General features: G+C 41.7%; 1 protein-coding gene across 5 annotated transcripts in view; it reads right to left on the bottom strand.

Moving 5' to 3' along the window:
• Positions 1 to 17233, bottom strand: part of septin9b (septin 9b) — a 37205-nt gene that overhangs the window by 13018 nt on the left and 6954 nt on the right. Inside the window, exons 1-2 of one of the 5 annotated variants that reach the window (XM_061273733.1) lie at positions 14637 to 14775; positions 6147 to 6821 (exon numbers count right to left, since the gene is read on the bottom strand). In XM_061273733.1, coding sequence (XP_061129717.1) covers positions 6147 to 6821; positions 14637 to 14658 — 697 coding nt within the window. In that variant the 5' untranslated portion in view covers positions 14659 to 14775. Of the gene's footprint in view, positions 1 to 444; positions 574 to 2328; positions 2485 to 6146; positions 6822 to 10886; positions 11044 to 14636; positions 14776 to 17233 lie in introns of those variants that run through there. The other 4 variants (XM_061273732.1, XM_061273735.1, XM_061273736.1 and 1 more) reach the window with 4 other exon arrangements.

The following is a 17233-nucleotide window of genomic DNA, read 5'->3' as shown; positions in this document are numbered from 1 at the left end:
CAGTTGGACCAGTAAACTCTCCCTGAACTTTGCCACTAAAGTCTAGAGCATAAAACCACCTTTTGTATGTGCTTCCATCATTTCAAGGATCAAACTTTGGAACTGGGAAGCACTTGAGAAGTAACAACATCCCTCCCAGTGGAGTCCATTGATTCATGCATGTGCAAGACACAATGGGAGGGAGGTATAAAGAAGCTGGTTCTATGGGGGAGTGTGTGACCCCCCCCCCCCCTTTTAACATCTCTCTCCCAGACACACGGAGACAGACAATGGATAGCAATGCTAGACATGAGATTTTTTAGTATACCTAATCTTCACCACCACACCTGACAAGTCCAGTGGAACACCTCAATCAACCACATTGAACTTCTCCGTCTTCCTCTGTCTCATTCAAATAAATGTCTCCCCCTTAGCTTGAAAGACAGAAAAAAAGCTTCAACTCACCCAAAGCTGTTCTTCTCCTGCTCTTGCTTTCTTCCACTTTTCTGGTGCACACACTCCTCAATCGCAAAGTCCAGCTGGTGAGGCTACACTGTTGCTGCTACTAACCCCGCCCTCCCGCGTAGTCACGTGACCGCCATTTAGCCACGCCCCCCTATTCAAAACCGTCCGAATTGATCACATGATCATTTTAGGATATCATTTAGCATCATCCCACATTTTTCACCAACATATTAAATGAAATTAAATTAAAATTAAATTAATTAAAAATTTAAATTGAAAAAAAAAAAAATCGTTCTCAGTCAAAACCAGCAGCAGGGAAACATAAAATTGTATAATTTGTAAATCTCCACAGGTCTAATGTGCTTCCTGTGTGGCAACGTTTTGTCTGATACAAGCCAAAAGATAAATACAGGTTGTGGTTATTGCATCATAAATTATATATTTGATTATTTGTTCCTGTGCTTAATCTCCAAAACACAACTGAGAGCCGTTTTCACTACATTCACCACAAATGTTTCCTTCCTGTCAATGTTTCACTCAATCTTCACACTTTCCGTGTAACTGAGTGTTAACTACTCAGCACACAAATCAAACTCATATTTCATTTCTTAATTCATAGACTCATGCTGTGTTTGCTTGAGCAAGGCACTAACATTTAATTTCAGATTTTAACATCTTAAATAAAATGTGTAAGTCTATCGCTTGTTTTTGGTATCATTTGAAATCCGTGGCGATATACGAGGTCTATAAGAACTGTATGTGTCCAAATACTTTTGGAAATGCCCCCAATTAGTGACCATATGAATTTCCTGCAAGACTGAACCGTTCGAACGAATCATTCCCACAGTACGTCTCTCTTCCAAAAATTTTCCATTGAAGCTCTCAAGAAACAATTATTAAGTATGAACCTTATGACCAGTGGTGTTTGACCTTACTATTTCTTTGTGGGAACTAAAGATCAAACGTGTCAAGATTTATTTTATTAGTTCTGGTAAGAGCCGAAGAAGCCCAGCTCGGAACTAATTTATGGTAAGTAAATTGAATTTGAATTCAAAGCGCGATGGTGAACCTTGCGAGAGGGAAAAGCACTCGCAGATGGTGAGGGGCGATGGATTTCCATTTTCCGTTGACAAATGTCAAGCAGGAGTCAAATATTTTGAAAATGAAGTCATCTGCCCCATAATGCAAGAAGTGCATCTTCTGATGCCACGAGGCCCCAAGGCGAAGCAACTCCATTGGCCTCTCGCTGAAAACCAATCAGAGCGCAGCGCACATGAAGGCGATTAAATCGAGTCACGTCGGTGACTCGGCTGCCCTGGCGACACGGTGAAACTTCCTGCGTAAAAGCTCAGAGGTCAGAAAAAAAAAGTAGGCGGAACTGTTGGGAAAGGTTGGAAGGGTGAGAAGCAGACATGGAAACGGAGGAAAGAGGCGGAACATCTGGCTCGGTGTACATATCTCCAGGGATGATAACAAAATCTGACTTCCTGTTGTGTTTTTGCACTGAGGCTGCGCTGCTCCCCTGTGGTGCAGCTGGAGACAGCATGTGTGTGAAGTGTCTCATCGCATTCACACTTTTGGACAATATAGAGAATCCAGCGACATGCATTCTTTTTTTTTTTTGCAGGAAGGTGGGTTAAAGCTGGAACGCATAAAGACGTTTGTTTTGAAGGACGTCTTGGCCTTCTGCGTTTCCTCATGTCCATGTAAACCCAGCAAAGCTTTCCCAGCTGGACTGTCTTGCATACTGTGCAAAAATACCAAGGCCATACAAAGACACAGAGAGAGTGTGTGTGTCTGCGTGGGTGTGTTTACTTATCGAATCCGCAAGAGAAGATCTGCCTCAATCAAAAAACACGTTCTCACAGACAAACAGGTACTCACGCGGAGTTTCGATTTCACGGTCGCAGTGCGTCTCGCTGCAAGATGAATCCATCTCCAGTGTCTCCATTGCGCCTCCAACTCTGTTTAACTGATGTGCTGAATGTTGTAGCAGCACGAACGGACTGACAGTGATGTGCTTACGCTAGTCTCCTCACTATTTGTGACGTTCTGCAGTGAATTCCTTCCCTGATGAAGAGTAAACACGGCATCTCCAGGGGATGGGTCTTCTGGGGAATCCGTGGCCCCTTCCTGGATTAGCGGAGGGTTAGTTCCGACGGACAACAGAGAAGCGGAAGTCTGCATGTTTTTTTCGGACCACTGACCCAGTTCTGATGCTCAAAAGATCAGATTCGTTTCATTAAACGGACCCAGAACAACTCATCTAAAAGTTGTACAATTCAGTTTGAGTTGTGAAGGCACCACGACTACAGTTGTGGGGTTATGCGACAGAAAGAAAGATGTAGAAATGCAAGAGACGCTTCTATTCTCTGACTTGTTGACAAAAAAATATTCAATTAATGTACTTGTAGATTATTGAAGTTGTTTTGATTTTTTTTTTTTTCGATTGATTTGTTGTATTCACTGCAAAACTGAAGTTGCTGGTACAAAGACACAAAGAGAATAGAGACACAAACTCTTTGTCCCATTTGGGGGTTTTAGCATATGCTCACTTCACATGTATACACACGCACAAGCAGACACACATCAAACCCCCCCCTTCATGTCGGCACAAGTCAGCAGATGGCTGCAATGGGGTGCAACTGACCATCTGCCTTCCTGTCTGCAACATGCACACACACACACACACACACCTACACACACACACAATTATTGTCTCTCCAACATCAGGCCAAACATCATTAGCAGAGCAACTCTGACCACGTATGAACTTTTTGCTTTCCACACATCCCATTTCAATTATGACACGGAAATGCCAATTTGTTTCATTTTCCTGCCTGGACAAAGAAAGATTCTATCAAGTGAGAGTAAATGCTCCCATGAGTTGCTTAATGAGACACTGATGGGCCATAGCCCACAAGTTTTTGTTCTTTCTTGAGATGACAAAGGCTGACTGGAGTGTTTGTCAGAAGAAAAAGAGACCGATCGTAGCATTTTTATCTGCTTGGACAACATGTGACTTTTAGCATGTGGTGTTTAATAGAAATACGAAATACATGGAGGCAAGAGAAAGTGAAAGAAAGTGGGCAAATTATTGAGGGGGGCGGGTTTAGCGGCGGTTCTGGGATTTGGCAAATTGTCTTAAAAGGACAAAGGTCATGCAGCAGTGGTGGGAAACTTCTTTAACCTTTGACTTCTCCCAGATGCTCAATGTAAACGTCAACTTCAGAACGCCCCCGAACTTATGTTTGTTTACGTTAGCCATGCTTTAACTTAGATCTTAAATCTATGTGTAAAGTCTATCTTCTCGTAATTTCCCCACTTACAAATGCATCGAGGTTGTTTGGTTTGCGCTCCCTGAAATGAGTGTGAATAGAAAAACTGAAAGGCTTGACAATGGCAGCTGCACCTGTATCATACTGCCTCCTGGTGGCGCGTTTGGGAAGTGCACTTGACTTGTGACCGATGACGTCAAAAGGCATCTGTTAACGCTCTTCTTGCGGACTATGGGGACAAGCGGTATAGAAAATAGATGGATGTTTTTTTTTCCTAGTGCCCGGGTTGAGGTTATTACAAAAACATTCCGGTAGCATAATCAAACACAATGACATTTTGAGACAGTGATGAGAAAAATTTCAATTGTCTCATAAACTGTGATTGTCAACAGAAAGAATCGATGACTAAGATACTTGTTAATAGTACTACAACGCTAGGAGGAACCCACAAACTACTAATGCACTGAAAATTACTGTTCTAAGTTTTAAATCCTGGTAAACTTGGATGCAAACTTCCTTTTGTGAACTTTGGGGCAGGTAGAAAGTAATCAATCACTTCTTCACTTTGAAAAGGTCAAAGCAAAGAAGAGACAAATGGCTCCACTTGTTGCCGTCGTGATGACGTCACATTCAGGGGAATAAATCAGCACGAGATCATGTGTTTATTTGGGCAACACGAGATATACTTCGGATCTCCGCATGAGCCAGATTGAATTTATTATGTACGTGAAAAAGTGAAAATATTACTTTGATTTACTGCTAAATCTACTTTGATGAAAACAAAATAATGTAACGGCACTATTTGTTGACTTTGCTACATTATTAGCGTCGTTATCGGAAAGCGCTTTTTTTGCAGCACAATAGTGACGTCTCCAGAAAAGATAAGGTGCTGTTTGATGGACTGATGAACTGCAGGCCCGTCTGTCAAGATAACACGTCCAAAACACGTAAATAGAGCCGATATTCATCCTTGGTCTCAAGGCAGCCTCATTTATGTCTTTTGAAACGTATCCAAACGATACAATCTTTGTCCAGTTTGTGATTTGAAGATGACAGATGTGTTGTCAAAATACGGCACTGGGAATCCATATGATGAAACATAATGGAATGTCTCGTGTTGAGCTTCGACAGATAGTTTGATGGGATCCCATTAGGAAGCTGACCGACTTGGTTCACATGACCATTGAGAGAAAGAGGAAGTACTCCTTTTTTTTTTTTTTTTTTTTTTAGAGGAAGTGCTCCTGCGGGCGGGGAAACAATCGGTTTGACGTAACCCGGAAGGAAGGGAGAGTGCGTGCGTGCATGTGTGTGTGCGCGAGCGTGCGTGTACATGTGCGTGAGGGATACATGATGTCATTTCCTCCTGAGTGAGTCAAATGGTCAGAAGAGGAGGTGACCAAAAGTAAGAAAGATAAACATACAGTATGCAAGAAAAATCTGGTCTTGTTTTGCTGATCTTTTCTTTTGAGGTCTTATATTTTCTCACTAAGAACCTTTTGCTTGGACTCCAAATTCTACAAAATGTTTTGCTTTTATTTTTCCAGAATGAATAATTTTTTGCTTTTTCTTTCCTGATTATGCTGCAAGATTTTTTTTTTCCAAGCGACATGTAAAAATCCTGATTTTGCATCGACAATGTTGACCTTGGTAAATTCAGTGTTCTTTAAATTGTCTGGCTTGAGCTACAATTAATCCAGGCCAAGAAAAGGGTATCAATAACAGCACGCAGTGATGTTTGGGGTGTCAGCATCTGACATCTGGGCATCCTCTAACAAGCTCAAAAGCACTCAAACCAACCAGAGCAGTTTTGAGAAATGAAAACAAGACATGCTTCAAATAGATGTGTGTGGGTATTATATTCAAATAAGCAACATGTGCCATTTTGTCATGTCAATAGCAACCGTTACTAATGACAGTACCGAAGCCTGGAAGTGATGTTGGAAGGCAACGGGCCCAGTGCTTTCTGGTTTTCGTAGACTCTTTTTCACATTCCTCCTACTCGACCCGTCTTCCGGGATAATGGGAATAAACGGGCAAAGAGCGCCATCACACTCCTCTCCATAAAGCAACAGCTAATTATAAAATACTTGGCAGAACAACGAATAGTAGCATGACAACACCGCTATTTATCAACCCCTTACGACAGCATTTAAAGTGTAACTAATACTGATGGCCAAGGTTACGCTTTCATAACATATCATAATAGTTCATGGATTACCATAAATGCCAGACAGGCCTGCGAGGAAAAAGACACATTTGCCTTTGTTACTGCAGCCATCACGTTTAACAAACTTTTTTACTGGCGGTAGAAATAAAAAGGAGGAAAAAGGGTCGTGGTTTTTTTTTTTTTTTTTTACATTTAGTAAACAATTGAAGTGTTGTGATCGGAAGCAAACAATGTATTTGAATAAAAGCAGGACTTACGGTCAGGGTTGGGGGATTTACGTCCGGCGTGATTCGGTGAGGAGCATCGGAAGGTGGTGACGATGGTGTTGTGGTGAGGATTAGGATGGTGCGGGTGGTGCACTGCCGGGTGATGGCCGTTGTTCTCCGCCGGAGCTCTGGTGATGCTGATTTCAGGTTTGCGAATGTCCCCAGGACTGGGAGGCTCAAACTTGCGGGTATGACTTTGTTCCGGGGCACGGCCGGTCCCGTTAGCGTGACCGCTGCCCTCGTTACGCCGTGTCCCCGGGGAATCCGTCTTGGCAAAAGTGACTTCCCGCTTGTGGCTCATTTCCGGAGTCTTGGAGTGGCCGAGGACCTCGGGGCGCCTTAGGGCGCTGTTGGTTGAAAAGCGCATAGATGCGGGGCTCGTGGCGTCTATCTGCTTGCTGGGTGCGGCGCAGATATCGATGGACAGCTCGGAGCGGCGTGATACGGGCTCCGGAGTCTTGGAGCCTCCTCCGCCCATGATGGAACGAGGCTGGGTGTAGTTGAGGTTGTTGTTGTTTGTAACCGAGGCGGCGGTGCCCAGGTCGCGGTAGTAGATGCTGGTGGGAGACATGGCGTTGCGGTGGGGGACGTTGGTAGTGCGTCTGGAACCGGGAGACAAGTGAGCTGAAGTGTCAACATCCTCCACCTCAAAGGACCTCTTCAGAGCTGTCAGAAAAGGACAAAAAGAACATATTTCACTAGGCACAACACAAGGTCATAAAGCTAGCTAATTAAAAAGTTCCTATCAAGTTCTTAAATGCCCTGGAGTTCAGGGATGGGACATCTCCCATCGCCCACAGCATTTGGTTTCAGGAAATTTACGAGTTGCTTTCTTGTGACCTTAATGCTACATCTACTGCAACACATTCAAATATGGAGTTCCATGCAAGAGCATTTGAGGCATCCTGTGTTTGCACACAATGAGCCAAGAATTGCTCACTTGCCCAGAATTTATGAGCAACACGAGCATGCATCCTTCCTCGAGCTTAGTCGTGACAGGAGAAAAGAGATGTACTGTACAAGACGAAGATAGTGAGGGATGGGACTCCCCCTTAGGGAGAATGCACTAGCTGGGAATGAATGACGTGGCATGCCAATGCCCACGAGCTGCTAACATAACGACGCACAAGCTTTAGTCATCTCCCTTAAAAGCAGCTCCCATCCAAATTGTTTATTATTTTATCAGTTTGTGGCCTCTGGTTCTTCTGAGCGTACGTGCCATCTGATGAAACAAACTCTTCTTTTGTGAGTTCCTGCATTGCGAGAATACATCAGTGTTTATTTTTAAGCTAGCATACCCAAAAACAAGAGGAACTCGCGCTTTCCCGTATGCCCTTTACAACAACGTGAACAGACTAATCTAATTTACTGCTTTAAGACGCTTCATTCCAACATGGTAGACATTTGATACGATTCACCGTTTGACAAAAACAAGTGGACATCTCAAGGACTCATCCGTCAAATGAATAACAGATGTACAGTACAGCGGAACGTACTTGTACATTGACAGCTAAGGTAACAAAATCGTGTCATGAGGTCAACTTTGGCTGATGCATAAGAGAATCGTAAAGAACTCATCACTAGTGCTAAAGTGTGAATAGAAGTCACCGATGAATTCAAATAAGATCAACATTTTACAGTAAGCATAAATGCGATGCTAATGTTCTGTTAGCACACATCTAAACGCAAACAAAATGCTTCCACGGTTATACAGCTAACCTTAAATGTTATTTTGTCTTCATTTTGATATCTAAAAAGTTTGGATGACCTCTAGACAGGTCTGAAAGATAATCTAAATTTGAATGGAAAACAATAACAACAATAAGATCACAATAGTGGGTGCCATTTTGTTTTAAACTTTTGTCATGAAGTACCGTATTTTCCGGACTATAAGGCGCACCTAAAAACCTAAAATTTTCTGAAAAGCCGACAGTGCGCCTTATAGTCCAGTGCGCTTTATATATGGACCAAATTCCTGAATTTAAACTGGCCCGAAGCATTGTGACATGAAATCAATCATAAGTGGCCCGCTGAAGACTATGAATCATGAATCAAAAAGACTATGGATCATTATTTTGTGATTATAAAGTAATTTGTTGCGTCTGAAGTTGAAATAAAAAAGATAAAATGGAGAATGATTTGATTTGGATTAAAAATCTGACATGATGCATTAATGGTGCGCCTTATAGTCCGGTGCGCCTTATATATGGACAAAGTTTTAGAATGGGCCATTCATTGAAGGTGCGCCTTATAGTCCGGAAAATACGGTAACTAGAATCTATTTTAATGCCACGTGACCATCCTAAACAGCGAGCAATGTTAGCACAAATGTTAACACTTAGGTAACCATCCCTCTCTTTCTATGTTGCTCTCATGAGAACACACTCGAGCACAATAAAACAACTTGCAATGTCTTTAAGCGGATATTTACTCTAGTGAACTGTGCTAATTCACTTGCCAGTGTCCTTCTCACCCCAGTTTTCCTTTCATTTCCCAAATGTTGAAAAGAAATCCATTCCAAGGTTGTGGCTAGTTTTGAATCCAGCCAAAGTTATTATGTTAGTCTGCCAACATTAGTCTGCAGATTATACAAGCAGAGTGAATGTTTAGCAAACTCTAAAGACAACAATAATTTAAGATCCTTTCGACACTAGTCTTTGTTTCTCTACTTAATCTATTGATGTTACACTGATCGTGTAATTAGCAAATATGTACTATATGCGTTTTCACGTGGTTGGTCATAAATAAAAAAAAAAGCTGCGGAAATGATTGACCTGTTCCGATGACTATTTGTGTTCTTGGTTACTTTGTGATTATACAGGCTTGAGAATAAAGCGCACAACTTGAACGCTTGACTTTGTATTTACAGCGTGTGCAGTGAAGTGCTCTTGATTTAAGAGAAGATGTGGACTGGGACATTCTCCCTTTCATGTTTACGAATATAGGGGAATGGAAAAAAGCACGCATCTCCAAGGCGATCACTCAACTGTGATCCTATGTTTTTCCTCAAGGCTTTTCAATGTGGTCAACTAGATAAACATGGAAATAGGTTTCCAATCATGCGAGCATGACTATTACAAGAACGGTACGAAAAGTGAGGGGATGACAGATCCGATGAAGGAATATTGTTCCCGGTGAAACGGCATTCCCAGACTATGAGCTAGAATGGAGCGATTCGGTCCATGGAGGAAGCTCATTAAGAACACTGTTGGACTACCTTTTACAAATTGACGTCCAGTATCTCAAGTGAGAGAATAGAGCAGAAAGGCTTTAGTGGTGCTTCAAAAACAGAAAAATGGCAGCAGGTGTGGTTTCACTGTACTTCACGGTTATTTGTCGTAATACACCCCATGTGTTAAGTTGTTCAAGTATGAAGTGAGAAATGCACAAAGAGTATATATGCAATTATATATTGTATTTTCTTGACACTAATACACTCTATGTGCCCACACAAAAAGTTGGCATAAGAATAATCACAATGGAGAAGTTGAAAAATGGTTCAGGCCAACCTTGTTGTCATAATCTCCTATGAAATTCTAGACATCGGGAAGATGAATCCTCATGCGGTGCAAACCAGCAAAAACAAACTGTATTCGGCAAGCCAAGGGCAGGCGATCGAAAGTATTCCGCTTTGTCGGACGGATCCTTGACACCCCATATCATCACGTGCTAACTACTTACTGATGCCGTTGCGAAGAACAAATTTGGCCAAGCCACATGAAAAGATTTGTCAGGTTGGGTCGACCCTCAGAATGGAATTTTGCCCATGTTCTGGATGAAGATGGACGACGCGTGAGGTAGGTTGCGTGCAGATCCTGGTAGCAGATGTTTAACCGAAAGGTTTCAATCGCTAAGGGGCAATAGCATTTCTGATGGATTTTTTTTTTTTTACTTTTGCTAACAAGATAATCCGGCCAGCTGTTAAATGGTGCTCGGCCACAGGCGACAACCTTTGACGAGTAATTTTATTTTAGATCATGTGCTTTATACTATGTTCGTGTTTGGCCTTTTATTAAATTGCTACTTTGCTAACATCTAATGCAAGACCAATTGTGTTTTTTTCCTACTACTTGATGTGCAGTGTTTACTTTTTAGCATGGCACCCCACAGATGAACAGGAAAAATAACAAAAGCTAGCAAAGTCTATACGTGAGCCCTTCTGTTGATAAAAACATGAATGAGGGACTTTGAGGCTTAAGACCAGCTGGAGGAAGTAAGCGTGGCCGGAGGAGGAAAAGGAAAAAGGTAAAAGAGGGAGAAAAAAAAAAGATAACAGTGACAAAAGGAAACCACGTCGGTTCCACAAACAAAGGCGACGTGAAGTTTGTAAAAGTACACAACTTTTTTTTTCGAGGGGGAGTCGCTTCCGACTTTATCTTGAGCTACTCTCTCGAAAGTTAAACTGATTTCATTTTAAATTCAATTAAGATGAAAACGTGACCAAATTGGGTCCGGTTGTCAACCTGTTTTTTGATTGTTTTGTTAAATCAATCTGTTGAAGGTAGGCTAACCACACCCTGAGGCACATCATGTATAAGATGCTTGGTGGTGACATTGGAGAATAAATATGGGGGGGGGGGGGACTAACTTTCTAGTCTCAGCAAAATAATAACGTGGATTATACAATCAAATCTGACAATGCTTTTAATCAAGAGTCATTCGAATAAACATTACAATCACGTACATGCACACGTTCTCCTTATATCAAATCAATTCTGAAAGAACACAAACCTTCAAAATCTGAAATTATTCCCTCCAGGTGTGAATTGACTCCTGAATCCGACATATTTCTAGCGTTGGTTGCTCGTGTCCAAATGGTGGCAACAAGTGTGTCACACGCCCACAACTCTTTAACAACCCCGAACTTGTGGCTTAGAAGTACTTTCAAACTTTGGAGAATAAACACGCACGCCTCCTCCTTCTTCCTTCTTCTCCCCTCCCTGCAGAAGACACACTCCCCTCTATTCCCTTCATGTGTGTGTGTGTGTGCGGGGGGGGGGGGGGGGGGGGGGGGGTCCTGTATATCAACATTATGAGTAGCGTATATCTAATATGACTTTGTTTATATTCACGGAACACGTGAGACCTCCATGGTCAAATGTCCAAAACGTACATGGACAACGACACAGTTGGCAGGAATAACACGGAAGTAAACAATAATAAATAAATGTAAACTTGTAACTTAAATCATAAATCATCTTTCAAATCATTGAAATGAATAGGCTGGTCATTAATCCAATTTGCTATTACAGACACCATTAAGGATTTATGCCATTGAATTGTGTGTAAATTAAGCCTTCTCCAACCTACAATGAGTCAAGATATCCTTCCTTACTGCCAAGGCTCTTCAAGTACTGTAATGTATAGATTTAAGTGTCACTTTTCACCAAGGGGCCCCCATAAGCCAGCCGGCATGTTAATTAAAGTGCGCTCCCTTCAGCGGTTGCGACTCTCTTGTAAAAACCAGAGTTGACATCCTGGTAAAAGTTGACATTAAACCAGGACGGCGCCTCAAGGCAATGAGTCAAATTCCAGCACCTAACCCACTTTTTGTTATTGGGCCAAATGGAAATGTTGGGCTTGAGGGGCACATCCCAACAGGTCAGAGCTAGTACAACACTGTCGTCAAATTGTTTTTGGGTCGATGAGAGCACTGATGTTGTCGATGACTAAATACATTACTAAAAGTACGAAACGTCAAAGGGTTCATCAAATCTAGGTTTCTTGGTCCACCAATGAACTACCAAAGTTGATCTTCTGGTTGCACAGGCAAATATGATTCGTACTGCCTAACTCTAATTCGTATATGATCGGTCATTTACACGGAAGGAGAGTATTGATGGCCCATATTAGCCTAACGTATATGGTCATAGTCAACACTCAAAGGAAAGTCAACACACCCCAACACGGGAAGCAGGCCCGTCCACTCCCCAGACTGTTCTATCTAATCACCATTGATTACACAACACAACAGTCTTCTTGTGGCAAAAAAATGCAAGCAGTCACAGCTGGTACCTTTACAGGCTTGCAAGAGTCCATTTGAGGCAATAGTTCTATTCTAGTTTTAGGCTAATAAAACACTAAAGCAGGCCAAGGGCGACACAGGGAAACATTGTGCGTTTACGGCACAGTTGCAATGGAGGTGTCACTGGATGAGGAACAGAAAAAGGTGCTGGAAAAGGAGGAGAACATCTGTCGCTTAAATTTTTGACATTTTTCTTTTTTTAATTAGTGTGCACATAATATATAGCACAGATCCTGCAGCTGCACATGCATGCACATTTATAACTTGTGCATTTAAGCCGGCGCACTGCACGTGCTGGTAAAAACGTAGTCGACAACATAGTATTTATAAATACAAGTCTGTAAATACACACTGTACTTAGATGCATCAGAGTGTGTGGCCCATCAGTAGCAATGCCAGTTTCAAGTGAGTCGTGTTGTAAAAGCTGTGCCGCAGTGTTTGGGAGGACACAATTAAACCAAAAAAAGACAGTGTGAGAAATATACACGATAGCACAGCCAGTGTATTTAGGTAAACATGGTCACACACTAGTGGTGAATGACAGAATGAGGAAAGGTTCCAAAACAACATCTGGAGACGGATGTGTGTGTGTGTGTGTGTGTGTGTGTGTGTGTGTGTGTGTGTGTGTGTGTGTGTGTGTGTGTGTGTGTGTGTGTGTGTGTGTGTGTCTGGAAAGATCTGGCATTATTTATTTGTGCTAAGGAATGACACAAGAGTTGGTTACATAAGTCGTTATTTTTTAAGTCGTTAAAAATTTATGAATGAGGATTTAGCGTCTATTTTTGTCAAATTGAATAATAATAATAAAGCGTCTCGGAGAAATTATTTGAACTGCAGTGCAGGCTTATTGTGTAAAATGGTATTGAATTATTAAGACCATAAATATATTTTTAAGACGTTACTTTATAGCAATGCCACAATACAAAGGGACAAGCTCAAAAGGGGATTAAAACAATATTAGCTATAATAGACTTAATTACCATGAATTTGCTATAACACTGATACCATATGGACAATTAGTGCACACATTATACGGTACATTAATGTTTCTAATTGATTTCATTCAAAGGTGTTTTGAATGGACGTTTTATGCATAAACTGAATTATAAACTTTTAAATAGAAATGATGAGGAAATGTTTCCCAAATTGGCTGCAATTAGATATCTTTGGTTATTTTCTTCTCACACCTTCAGCGTTCCTCTTACATCATGACGCTGGAAAATATCACCTGACCTGTCACACATTTATGTAAAGGCCCCATTATTCACTATACTTCAAAAATGAGCTGGGAAATAAATGAATATGACGCAGCAGGAGGGCGAAGGCGCAAATGTAAGGCGTTGACTCCAAAAGGATATCCTCTACACCTCTTTTATGGAACAAGCTGAACTTCCTTGATTTCCTTCATTCTGAGATCATAACTGTTTGAGATGCTTCCGTGAAGGCTGCAAGACTGGTATAGTTTCTGAGTTCTTTCAGTCATGGAGTGGCTAATTGGGGTTCTTTTGGCATGTCACGTGATCATGTCATATTAATGCAATTTGCGATATGTATATACGATTTACTCAAATAGTGGAAGAGTTATCATTCTTTCCAGAAGACAAAGAATATATGACCGTTATCATTGTCATATTATTTGTCTACATGTAAAGTAACTTTGAAGCTAATGTTTAACATCTTCTAAATACTTTACAAAACAACCAGCGCCGCAGAAATAAAAAATAAAAAAATCTGCTGAAAGGTCATTGGCATGAGTCATCACAACAGGAGCAAACAGTGTAGCTGAAAGAGCAGCAAAAAGATAAACAAACAGATCATAGGAATTAACACAGATTTTTAATTCTAAAATATGAATCACTCTCAGGCATCCTTTCAGAGAAATAAATGATGTTGGATAACAACACTGACACCATGTGGACGATTTGCACACACATCACAAGCGTTGTAGTCTGTTCAAGTGATTTAAAGTGTTCCACATTTGAATTATAAACCAATTTGTGCACTGTCACTCGGCATGACGTCCGGATTAAATCAGACTAAAATTGTGGATTAGGGCTCAGCGCAGACGAGCCGCTGTTCCACGCATTCAGAGTTACAGTTTGATGACACAACCAAAGCATCCCAAGACTTGCAAGATCCTCCTTCAAAACCTCTGACATCTGCTCCTCTCTCTCCTCCTTTGTATCTTAAAATAAACCATCAGCCGCAATTCATCCAATCTCCTATGGAGGCATGCGGATTTAACGCAGTTTGTATATTGACAAGCACGAGAAGATTAAAAGTGGTGCTGGTGACAGCGAGGCGATCGCTGGAGTTTGCTGCACATATGCTAGTTCTTCGGAGATGGTGGTGCATGCGCTTTTTAAGATCGAAGAATGCAAGAAAGGCATTACACCAATCCCATTTTGCCTCCTCTCGTGCAAATAGTTATGGACTGAGAAATGGACTGCACTTACTGGCTATTCTGGCTCGCTCCATAATTCCACCTCAGAGAGCCACTTTTTGGACTAAGACTCTCCCTTCCTTCATGAACAACTTCCCCTTTTCATGCCCCGACCGACTGACTCCTGCTGCCCCGTCACCCTGTCCCCCCCCCCCCCCCCCCCGTGCTCAACCCTCCCCTCTTTCCTCCCTCTGACTTCCTCCAACTTTTAATGTCTTCAGTCTGTCAGGGTAACAACTGATGTCGGCGGGCCATGTGCGACTCATATGGAGTCACATTTTGATTGCTTTCTTTAAGCTTCTTCTATAGTCAACACCAAAATGGCTTCATGCTCATATTGATGTCAGTGTTGAGAAACACATGGTCAGAACCAGTGCTAAGGTTTGAATCTCAGCTCAAGCTTGGAGTTTGCATGCTCTCCACAGCTGAGATAAAAACCAGTGTATTCAGTGGGCTACGACTTGAGGTGTTAGCCACTAGCTTGCAAGCTAAGCTTGGCGTTCCTCGTGGTGGGCCTCGCTTGGGAATATAAATAACACCAAGATAGTCTGTAAAGTGCGGCATGAGGGGAAATTCAATTTGGAATTGAGTGAATACTCTGTTGAAGATAAAGAGGAGCATTTTTATCGTTGCCTTTTGTTGGTTCTGATGGAGCAGACGTTGTCCGCGTTGCAAAATAGCCACTGGGACACTATTTATGGACACACAGCAAATAAAAAAGTGACTGCATCAGCAGTTGTTTTTTTTTTTTTTAAACTGTGTCCTCGCATGAAATAAAAGAGGAATCATGTACTGACAATATTCAGTGGACATTAGTGCTGAGGTCTTGCTGAGATTCACTCTCTGAGCCCATTTAGCAGTCAGAAGGGGTCAAAGGCCGCTATACTAGAGCCTCACTCTCGTTGGGAAACACAAACTGTTGAAGAAAAAGACACAGGATATTGCTTCCGCTTCTCTTTCAGGAAACATTCAGTCAACACGTGTTCTAGTTGCACAACTATCCGAACAAGTGTGATTAAGAGTGAATCTCAACTTTAAATGGCACGAAGACAAATGGAGAAGATCCAGATCAAACAAATGGACTCCCTCCCTCTTCAATCCTGGTGCTCATTCAGACATCGGAGCAGTGATGCGAGGCAGAGCAGAGGAAGCAGATTAGGGTTTTTTTTGTTTTTTTTAAGATGAGCCCGTGTATATGTGAACCCAAATGACGTGCGTGGGGGGAAGGCCATCATTTACAGATACTACTCTCGTTTGAGTGTTTATGCTACAATAAGACCATTGTTCAATTCCAGCACGCGTGTCTGCTTGTGACACGACAGTGTCGACATTGTCTTGGCCAAGTGTGTGTGTGTGTTTGTGTCGTCACAATTGCTCGTGTGGCTAATCAGCCGGTTGTGTCATGGTGTGACGAAGTTAAACTTGAACAAAGAGAGAGATAGACAGGATAAGTCCTTAAAAGGCTCCTCTGTGTAGTCATGTCATCTTCTAAATGTTTTATTCAAATGGACAATTTATTTTGCGTTTGTTGTGCTAACAATGTGTTAAGACACATTCAAATTGTGTGTTTGTTTTTTTTAAAAGTAAAAATCAATTGACACGTTTTTCTGATTCCCATCCCCATGGAAAAAATGGCTAGTGGCTGTATAGGGATGACATCATTTCCATCTGGTTGTACGCTTAATTTTACTGAGCATCTTAAAGAGGGGGTCTGCCCTTAAAAAAAAAGACTGTCATATTTAGTCAAACTGCCAAAGGTACATAAGGAAAATAATCTGAAAATAATAGCTCTGTCTGGTCCCATCTGGTGCTTCAGCAAAAAAGAAAACACCAATCAGGGACAGAAGTGTCAATCATTTATTGCACACATAGCGAGCACACCGCAGCGACCTCGCACTGACCTGTTGCCCTGAGCTTTGCTGAATCTATGGTGAAATATCCACTTCCATATTTTTTTTTTAATGCTCATAACTGTGCATAAACCACGAAAACAGAACGGAGGCACCTCGAGCAGATGAGAGGGGTCAGAAGGATTCCAAAAAGTAAAACTTCGGACTGATAAAAATTTGATGTTATAGCAGCTCATCATTACATATCCAAAGTTAGTCATCAACATAGCGATCTTGGCTAATGTTGGCTCGTTTACGCTGCTAATGCTAGCATAGAATTGCTGGTGCTCCTATTTTGCTGATGCAAGGAGTTTGTCTTTTTGTGACTATTTATCTTAATTACACACTTAAATAACCACATGACATTATGAATGCCCATCTTTCTACGTTGCTGCACTTATCACAAATAAGCGTAAAATCCAAATCTTGCTTGAACACTACAAACTCCCTCTTTAACAGACAGTCCGCCTATAATCAGGTTGCCCGCTCTTGTAAACAACATCATTCTTCCTCCCTCACACATACCTTTCATCACCTGCACACTCCATCATTCCAACCAGATCGAGGCTCACCCTCCCATCGCACGGAATGGCTACGAACAATGAAATGAACACCCGCTGAACATACTCTGCATTCAACTCACATGACTTGACAACGTCTTCATCATGGATGATAGAGCATCTTCTGAACACACACACACACAGATGATCAGAAATTCACT

The sequence above is a fragment of the Syngnathus typhle genome, linkage group LG3 (genome assembly GCF_033458585.1).
Source record: "Syngnathus typhle isolate RoL2023-S1 ecotype Sweden linkage group LG3, RoL_Styp_1.0, whole genome shotgun sequence".
Classification (NCBI taxonomy): Eukaryota; Metazoa; Chordata; class Actinopteri; order Syngnathiformes; family Syngnathidae; genus Syngnathus; species Syngnathus typhle.
The sequence above is the reverse complement of the archived record's forward strand: the minus strand, read 5'-3'. Positions and strand labels throughout refer to the sequence as shown.